Source organism: Microplitis demolitor, chromosome 4 (genome assembly GCF_026212275.2).
Source record: "Microplitis demolitor isolate Queensland-Clemson2020A chromosome 4, iyMicDemo2.1a, whole genome shotgun sequence".
NCBI classification, from domain to species: domain Eukaryota; kingdom Metazoa; phylum Arthropoda; class Insecta; order Hymenoptera; family Braconidae; genus Microplitis; species Microplitis demolitor.
The window spans coordinates 3,998,557-4,008,450 of record NC_068548.1 but is presented as its reverse complement, the minus strand read 5'-3'; the positions used below and the strand labels follow the sequence as shown (position 1 = coordinate 4,008,450).

At 30.2% G+C, this 9,894-nt stretch overlaps 2 protein-coding genes across 2 annotated transcripts; one reads left to right on the top strand and one right to left on the bottom strand.

The window, feature by feature from the left end:
• Window positions 1–314: 314 nt before the first annotated feature.
• On the bottom strand, window positions 315–3,349 carry LOC103574863 (eukaryotic translation initiation factor 4E type 3). Its single transcript, XM_008554410.3, has 6 exons — window positions 3,163–3,349; window positions 1,913–2,033; window positions 1,688–1,795; window positions 691–813; window positions 501–600; window positions 315–422 (listed from the first exon to the last, which is right to left on the bottom strand). Exons 1-6 carry the CDS (start codon window positions 3,309–3,311, stop codon window positions 388–390), a joined length of 636 nt encoding a protein of 211 aa, XP_008552632.1. The 5' UTR covers window positions 3,312–3,349; the 3' UTR covers window positions 315–387.
• Window positions 3,350–5,255: 1,906 nt separating this feature from the next.
• Window positions 5,256–9,833, top strand: LOC103574864 (homeotic protein female sterile). Its single transcript, XM_008554411.3, has 3 exons — window positions 5,256–6,567; window positions 9,127–9,374; window positions 9,458–9,833. The coding sequence occupies exons 1-3, from the start codon at window positions 5,606–5,608 to the stop codon at window positions 9,787–9,789; spliced, it is 1,542 nt and encodes a 513-aa protein (XP_008552633.1). The 5' UTR covers window positions 5,256–5,605; the 3' UTR covers window positions 9,790–9,833.
• The last annotated feature ends 61 nt before the right edge of the window (window positions 9,834–9,894 follow it).

Here is a 9,894-nt window from a genome sequence, read left to right as displayed (position 1 = left end):
GCACTATTTAGAGGGAAGAAAATCGATCTTTTCTTTAATGAGTAAACAAAGGATGTCTATGACACAAATCCCGATAATACAGATTCTCACGACACAAATTCCTAAAAAAATTCATAGGAAATCTTGCAGGTATGGCGAAAAATTTTTAACTAAACAGATAATAGAGGTAATCTTCATTAGTGGTAACTATCAAGTAATTTTTTTAAATTTGACTAAAAAAAAATAGTTTTATTAATTAAAATAAATACAACCTCATAATTTCAGTAAACAAAATAATTTATTATTAGTTATAATTATTAAAAATTTTTTTTATCATTTATAATATTATAGGTTAAGTGAAATACATTAATTACAATTAATTCTTTGGATAAGTTTCAATATAATATGTCAATGACGTTCATATGCATAATTCAATTGATGAGCTGTAATAAAAATAACAAATTATATATAAATTATTAGCATTAAATTAAATTATTCAAATAATATGAAAAATTATTTACGTTTATAAAATTCACCAAGGAAATGAATATTCGGTAAAAGTTCTAAGACGGCTGGTATAATTGTAGCGGAATCTGCAAGGTCAGCTTTGGTGTTCCAAATCTTGTGAAACAACAAAACAAGATATAGAAAAAAATTTATATTAAGAAGAAAAAAGTAACTTTTTTTTAAAGGAAGAAAATTTTTTCTTACTTGAATTAAATCATCTCTATCTCTTACAGATACAGTAGCACCACATATTTCGTCCTCTTTATGTATATATTTATTAAATTGTTCACCAATTGCAGCTAAAACGACTTCTTTCCAAACAGTTTCCTATAAAAAAAAATATATGTATATACATTAGCAATTACTTTTTTAATTACTACAGTTAACTTGGACTTTGTTCTGCCAAAGTAGTAGGATTTTCTCCAGAATAGATATTTTCCATACATATGTGTGAAAGTAGGGATTCTGACAGGTTTGAAGTGACGTTACGAAAAAGAGGTTATGGCGAATTCTCAACGAAACTATAACCAATGGGCGAACCCTCAACATGTCGGCATACAGGAAAGCGAATACTTGGAATTTCATAGCTTACACTTAAAATTTCGCTATGACTATATTATGGTAGAAAATACAGGACACTCGCAGAGCGCGTATGCCTGAAATAGGTGAGGAAATGGCTTCCAGTAAAATGGATGTGGAATTTGGTACCGTTATGTTAAATAATTACAGAAACATTAGAGTGGTTTACAAAAAAGAGTGTTTTTTTGTAATTAAAAGTTAGCTTTAAGTATGAAAAAAATCAGTTTTTCCCCACTCCTTTGTGACACAGCGCAACCTGTCAGTTCTCTCTGGAACTAACCCAATCCATAATTTTTCACTTATCAGACTAGTGCCATAAATAACTATTAATTAATTAATTTTATGTTAATGACTAAATTATGATAAAATTTACGACTACTTTAATAATAAACAAATAAAATTTTTATAGTTCCATCTTGCCCCCTTCTGTCGCACTTTAATTTTTCCTTGTTTATTTTGTTAATGGGTATTTTGTTATCGGGTCAATTATTACGCAGCTTTAAAAACAGAATCTAAATATATTTTTGAGGAAATCCAAAATATTCTGACAGAGTCCAAGTTACTCAAGATTTTATTTCTGTTTAAAAAATAAATAAAAAAAATTTTTTTTTCATAAACTCACGGTATCATTTTTATGACATCTAAATCTCCATGTTCCACCCATCCTATTATTAGTTTCTTCCCATAATGGCAATCTTTCGTCTCTCATTAAGTGATAACTATATTTATTCTAATTGAATACAAAAAATTAATACATAATTATAATTGTATTCTTTTCTTTTTCCAATTATATCGCTAAAAAATTATCTCTACATAAATAATTATAAATTGTAAAGATAATATTTACTTGAATTTCATAAACTTTAGGTATATTATTATAAACAGCCCAAAATTTTTGATACGTATCAACAGTATAAACTTTCTTCAAGTTTTCTTTGTATTCGTCTACTGTCCTGCCTCGAACAGCTCTGTTGAAATAATTAAAATTATATTTAATACATATAATACTGAATTATTCACTATAAGTTTACTGTTAAATAAAATTAAAAAAAATATGAACTTTTGAGTTTGAATGAAAGTTAATGAATCTGAAACTAGCGGCCGTAATAAGTAGCGGCCAGAAATTTTTTGCGTGGCCGCTACTTATTACGGCCGCTAGCTTCAGCTTCATATGAAACTTAAAAACACACTGAAAAAAAAAATAGGTAGCAGTTACCTGTTAGCAATCGGTAGCAGCTATCTATTTGCAATCGGTAGCTCTACAAATTATTTCTCGGTAGCCGCTACTGATTATTTCGGTATCAGTTATCTAATTATCGGTAACAGCTAAAGATTTTTTTTCAGTGTGAGTTGGTAGCCGTTACCGAAATAATCGGTAGCTGTTACCAAAAATTAATCGGTAGCCGCTACCGTTTATTTCGGTAACTGGTATCGAAATAATTGGTAGCTGCTACTGATTATTTTTTTCATTGCAACAGTACACTTAAATTTTTCATGAAATTTTCTCTTATGTGAACACCTGCATCAATATATTTGTAAAACAAAAAATTATTTTAAAAAAATCATTATATAATTTTTTTTTTTTTATATTTTCGTCGTGATAACAATTAATTACATGACAGTTCATATTACGTCAATATAAAAATGAATTTTTTTTATTAATCTATAATATGATATGGTCAAATTGTAAACAAGTTATTCATTGTTATATTGATACTCTTTTAACACAGAATTTTATCATTTTCTCAGATTTTATATTTTTTTTTCTACAACAAAAAAATATTGAGAATATTTATTTAATGACTTAATATATATATATTTACAATAAAAATGACAATTAAAAGTAAACTTAATCACTAAAATAAATGGAACTAACAATTAAATTTATAATTAAAAGAATCTATATTTTTTTTTATTTAAAAAATATAAACAAGTTTTTATTTTAATAAATTGATTTAATTTAAGAAATACAATAAATTTGCAAAAATTTTTATGAATGATAATACTACAGTAGATATTTGCTTTAGGGAAAATATTAAAAAATAGCAATTACAAATTTATCTGCAGAAGAAACTATTGAAAATATAATTAACTCACTTGTCAAGCCAAAATGTCCATGAAGATTGTAAAGGAATATCAGTTAAATCACCCTCATTAATTGTTTCATCACTATTACTATCAAAAACTTTTAATTTTATTGAATCACTAGAGGAGTTATCAGACGTGTTAGATTCAAGCGTCGCCATACTTTTAATTTACGTCGTTGACGGCTGATTAAACTGAGCTCTTGTTGATCATGTGACTAAGGTCATTAGACTTTAATGTTTTTATCGATAAAGCTATGTACATGACTATCTAAAACGTTTTTAAATATTTATTTATAACTGGGTTTATTGTCGGGTTTTAAAGAAAGAAAAAAAAAAGATTATAATATCAAAAATAAATAACAGTGCGTTCAGTAGCACTAATTGATAGTGCGTAAAATAAACAATTTACTTATGATTTGTGATATGAATTGTAACATATTTCGCAATTTACATTGTCCATGTTCAATAAATATACTTTCTCTTCACGATCTAACTCATCTTATGGTAAAATTACATCTCGATAGCAACTGTTGGGTCAGAAATTTTCTGACAATTCCTATAAAGTTGGTCACAATTTACTGCCGTGACCTCTCGCCGACTTTCTAAGAAAAATGAAAGCAACTTTTGCCAGAAACTTTCCGAGAAAGTTGACCAGTTTTTCGTAAGCTTTTGGAAATGACACTTTTTGCGTTCAACTTGGCGACAAGTTGCAGCAGTAGGCTGTCGCTGGCTTACCGTCAGTGGTTACCAGAACAGTAGGTGATAAAAGTGAACTTCTTCTATATCTACTTAGGATATTGATAAAGGAAAAAGTTGACAATCGATGTCCTGATGGCAACACTTGATCTTCAATTTTTACGGTTAGCTTTACGTTAAGTTTACGACAGATTCTGCTGTTCAAAGTTTTCATTACAAGATGAACTACAAGTTGGTGTCAATCTACAACCGTAAGCTGAAGACAAGTTAACTGAAAGACTTGATCTGCAGAAACTTGTCTGAAAGTTTTAATCATTGTCTATATGTAAGCTTTTAAAATGACTAATTTTGAAGTTGATCGCAATTATTCCCAGGTAAGGAAAAAAACAGGCCTACGTTTGGGATGATGGCCTCGGGCTAAGCCTGGGCTATGTATTGGAAAAAATTCCGTTAGGACAATATTAGGTAATACCCCATAACTTTTTCAATGGATTATTGTATATTTATATGACCACGACATATTTTTATAGCCAACGATAAATTTAGTCCATAGATTCGTAGACTCAGTCCTAATGAGTGGACCAATGATACATATACCGGTGTTCATGATTACGATGTTGAATTAATCTATGATTACTATGTTCTGTTTTGATGTTCAGTTTTAAAGCCTAACATTTTTTTAAGTTTATTCCATAAATAATAAGTATTAATGATAAGAAAATTGTTTGTAAAAAGAATAGACTTCAACTTAAATGATTTTAAGAACTAAAATTTCTGTTCGAGTTGATACTTTATAATACAACATCTACATTATTTTTTTCAGAACTATTATTCGTATAAAATACGCGCCATTTGCTTACTATATTTATTTATGATACCTTGTTAATAAATTTCGACTGACGCTTGAACCCAATGATAATTTTCTCCATTTTACGGTACAAGACCTCATAACCTGACTATTTTTAATTTCAGTTATCAAGTTTAGAATTGAGACTCCGTAGTTTTTCTCATATTCCCTTACAATAACACTGTATTTATATTTGTTTATAGTTGCTATTTAGGCCTCAGTGGGTATTATTGTTTGTCTAAATCATGTAAGTCATAGTTCCTTAGTTTATTGCTGAAAGACTTATTCGTATTTATTTGAGCCTTATTCCCCATTCTATTGTTTAATTATTCCTACTTAGTGTAATTTATGACTTTAGAGGTAACTTCGGTTTCGCGGTCCCATTCCCCCTCTCTTCAGCCTACGTCATTCGCACCCTCCTTAGCAGATTTGTATTAGCCCTTAGTCTCTCCCTTCTCCTAATTCCAGCCAATTACTTTTGCTCAATTTTTCCTACTGTGCATTTTCCTTCCCACCCTCAATTTTAGACTTTGGAAAATTCCAAGTCCATTTTCGTGCTTGTCTATAAGTTAGTCTTTAAAATAAAATTGTTCACGCATGATCTTATTGCTTTTGAAATAAAAGTTTTTTTCTTCGCGATCGAGATGTTCAAAATTTGGCACCTTAACATATTTATTATACGGTTCTAAAACATTCATCGCTGTTACGATTTTTCACTATTTTAAGAAAAAGTGCAATGTCTTACAACAAAATAGCTGTGGTCTAAAACTCATACGTAACTTTATGATTTTTGAAACCAAACTAGTTGACGCTGTGATAAAATAGTATTATAAGATTCGTGTTACCATACCATTCATCACATTTTACAAAAAATCTGATTTGTTAAAGTCAGTGCACGATAAAAACTATCATGGAACCAATAGTTTCCAATTCACAAAATCGTGCGACTGGCATTGAAGAAACATCACCACGTGAAGAACCTCATCTAGAACCAATAAATGGCGTGGTTCAACCACCTGTATTACCAAGGGCAAGTAAACCTGGACGAGTGACTAATCAGCTTCGGTTTATGAAAAAACACGTGCTAGAGCCTCTGTGGAATCATTCGTACGCTAAACCATTCAAGAAACCTGTCAATACAAATGAGCTCCAATTACCGGATTATTACAAAGTGATCACTAACCCAATGGATCTCGGCACGATTAAGAAACGTCTTGCAAATAAATACTATTGGTCAGCAGATGAATGTATTGCAGATTTCAATCTCATGTTTAAAAACTGTTATTCTTACAATGATCCGGATCAGGATATTGTGTTGATGGCTCAGACGCTTGAAAAAAGTTTTCAACAGAAGATGACCAGAATGCCGGAAAAAGAAATTGAAGTGAAACGTCACAGCGGAAATTTTGGAATTGATCAAGAAAGAGTATCATTCAATGGTGCGTCAGTAAATGACATGCGGCCATTGAAATCAGCACCAGTTTCAGAGTCTCCAAGTGGATCAAGTGACGTCGAAAAGTGTGTAAAGAAAGAGGCTGATTCCAGTAATGTTGTCAACGACAAAACACTAGCAGAAGAGTTCGGTATTCAAACGAAGTACTCACAAACCAGCAAACCGAAGGTAGAGCTCTCAGCAAGTCTCATGCATTGCAGGAAAATTCTTAAAAAGCTATACCGCAAACGACATTCAGAGTACGCATGGCCTTTTTATAAGCCTCTAAATCCTGAGCGTTGGGGCTTCAATGATTATCTTAATCAAATTAAAAAACCGATGGATCTGTTTACTATAAAACAGAAACTAGATCATGGTGAATACAAAAACGCTCGGGAATTCGCTGAAGACGTAAGACTTATCTTCACCAACTGCTACAGGTACGAATGCCGTAAACATGGACTCGTTCCGATGGCTCAACGGTTACAGCATGCTTTTGAAATAATGTATGCCAAAGTTCCTACTAGAAATTCGAAAAGCAAAGAGGCAGATAATAGTATTAGTGATAGTAGTAGTTCTAGTAGTTCAAGTGACGAATCTTTGTTAGAAAATCAAAAGACTATTTTGTAATTTTTTTAAATTTTATTTAATGACTTTTGGTAATCCGCTACTTGAGGTTGTATACTATACTGATCACCAAAATTAAAGGATGCTAACAAAATCCTAAATTTTCGAATGTTCGAAATGTAGTAATTTAGCGAAAAGTGGTCTTCTGAGGTTAAATATTTTTATCATTCATAGTTTTCGAGTGGTCATAAAAAATTTGGCGGTAAAAAGTTTTTTAAAATTATCTTTTGACTCTCAGAAGGTCCATGGTCTTCAAAAATTTGTAAAATACAGCCGAATTCTATTAACTTGGACAGTTAGTCTACAAAGGAGCGGAAATTCCGACTTATCGAATGCCCCTTCTTTAAAAAGTAAACGCGCATGCGCTCTTACATCTACATGAATGATGCATATTTAAGTATATATACACTACAAATTTAGAACATCAGGTAGGAGACAGCATAGGTTATAGTGGGGGTCAAAATTTCGAGGAAGTTCCGAGTTAATAAAATTCGGCTGTAATTAACTTCGCAGAATATTTTATTATATTTATTGAAGTAAAAATTATTTCTAATTCGACAATCAGTGTATAGTTTAATTAATTTTTTAATAACTCCATAGTAATAATTAATTTTACCCATGCTATTTATTATACATTACATATATACAAGTATATATGTTTTAAAAAATTATACTGCCAGCATTATAAAATTTGTCGACGGCTATATAATAACTGTATTGCTGCAACAAATTACACAACTGAACATCTGGATTTTCATTGTCAGCGAAATATTATAAAGAAAAAAACGATTGTTTCTATTTAATATGTAAATAAAATAAATGATAACTCGATAAATACCTCAAAAAATCTGTAATTACGCTTGAGGTCTGCCAATTTCAGATTGACCTCAAGTGAAAATGAAAATTTTGAAAATTCCAATATTACAGACATTTAAATTTTTTATTTTTATAAATATTTAGTAATAATTTAATTACGTGATATTTCTAAAGAGACCAATAAGTAACGAATTATTTAGTATATTACTCTTTAGTAAACCTGATTAAATATAATGATAATAAAAATAACTACTTTATTTCCGTTGGTTTTATTTAGTACTGAGTTTGTGTGTAGAGTAGATACTAGTATAAATATAAATATAAATAAATCATTAAGTTTGAATGATGATGAAGATTATTTGAGTGATTATATGAAACAAGGAGATTTGATAATAAAAAAAAAAAAATATAAGAAAAGAATATCTGAAATAAGTATGTAAATACCTTTTTTAAAAATTCGTGATCATTTATTTAAAATAACATTTAATAGTTTTTTTTTTATTTTACTGGGCGGTAATTAGAATGTGAAGAATACAATGCAATAATACAAAGTATGAACATAACCTCAAAACAATGTCAAAATTATCCAATGTTTCTAATTTCTCACGGACAAATTGCTGAGGCAAATGAGTTTCCACATATGGCAGCAATCGGATGGATTCATAGATTACGTAATGATTCAATAAAATATCTTTGCGCAGGTTCATTAATATCAGATCAATGGGTCCTTACTTCTGCACACTGCACTCATAATCAAATGTAAATATTTTGAAGCCTATTGTATTTCTTTTAATCTAAAAGCAAACGATTAAAATCTTATCGACTTGGTCAATAAATTTATTGTTATGTGTAGACTTATCGCTAGTATGTTGTAAAGTTATAAATATTGAATTTATTACTCGAACGATTGCGATTAGCATTTATATAGAAGTGAACCTGCTTAAAAATTCTGATAAATTCTTATGGCTGTTGTATAAGGCTTATATAGAGAGAGGGAGGGAGAGAAAAATGGGCCCCAAAATTCAAGGGAACCATTTTGCTCTCAATCATTCGAGGCACTCAAAATCTTAAGTGGCCTATTTTTCACGCCCTTCCCGTATTAGGTGAGAGTAGGGCAGAATGGGCTGACATTTATATTACATATAAGCCCTCATTCCTCAAAGGGCTTATTGGATTCTATAAAATTTTCTAAACAAGGGGGAGTTCCTCTACTTTTATAAGTTATATTTCTGTCTATACTCTAACTTACGGAAAAAAATGAAATTGACGTGAAAGTGAGTAGAGCATCCGATGTAACTTATAACCAGAGTCTACTGTATTAAATTTGGACCAAAATTGGTTAGCAAGTACCTAAAATATATAAGGTAAAAAACCGTTCCCTAATCAGGCCCTGGGTCCTTTACCTTACTAAGCTTGTTTTCATTAATAATTTAAAAATTATAAAGTTTTGAGGAAACATGCAATAATAGTCAATGGACTTTTTCAATAAACGTATTGTTATGTATACATTTATTACAAATACTCTGTAAAGTTATAAATATTTAATTTGTTCATAGAGGGAAACCTGCAGTAGTTAAATTGGGAAGTAATAATTTAATAGGAAATTCAGGTGTGATAATGAAAATAATTAATATTACAAAACATCCAAAATTTAAATCACCACAACTTTATTATGACATTGCCTTATTAAAACTTGAACGACCGGTAACATTTAAAAGTAATATCCAACCAGCTTGTTTATACTTCAAGTTTGAAACAACACCAGCTGTTGTTTGGGCCACTGGATGGGGCTCTGACCAAAATGGTAAGTTTATCTGCCGTTAAAAATTATCGTTTATCTGACATTAATTAATAAAGACATATTAATTAACCATTTGGGGATTTCAGATAATTACAACCCAAGAAACGAACTGATGAAAGTCAAACTACAAGTCATTGATAACCTAAACTGTTCATTGGCATACAATTATACGACAGTAACACCGAATGGTATAACACCAAATATGTTGTGTGCAGGAGATTTATTAAATGATTGGAAGAGTGATACATGTACAGGTGATTCTGGTGGCCCGATACAATTTTATCACGACAGTGGAAGTTGTCTATTTGATATTGTCGGTATTACTAGTTTTGGTAAATTATGTGCTGTTAAAAATATACCAGGAGTTTATACTAGAGTCTCACATTACATTGGTTGGATTGAACAGATTGTTTGGTGAAATTTGGCATAAAAATTATTGTATATTCTTATTCTGTAATGTTTACACAGTTTACAAAAATTTACTTGACTGTCCTTATTAAAAGCAAAATTTCTGAAACAAAAT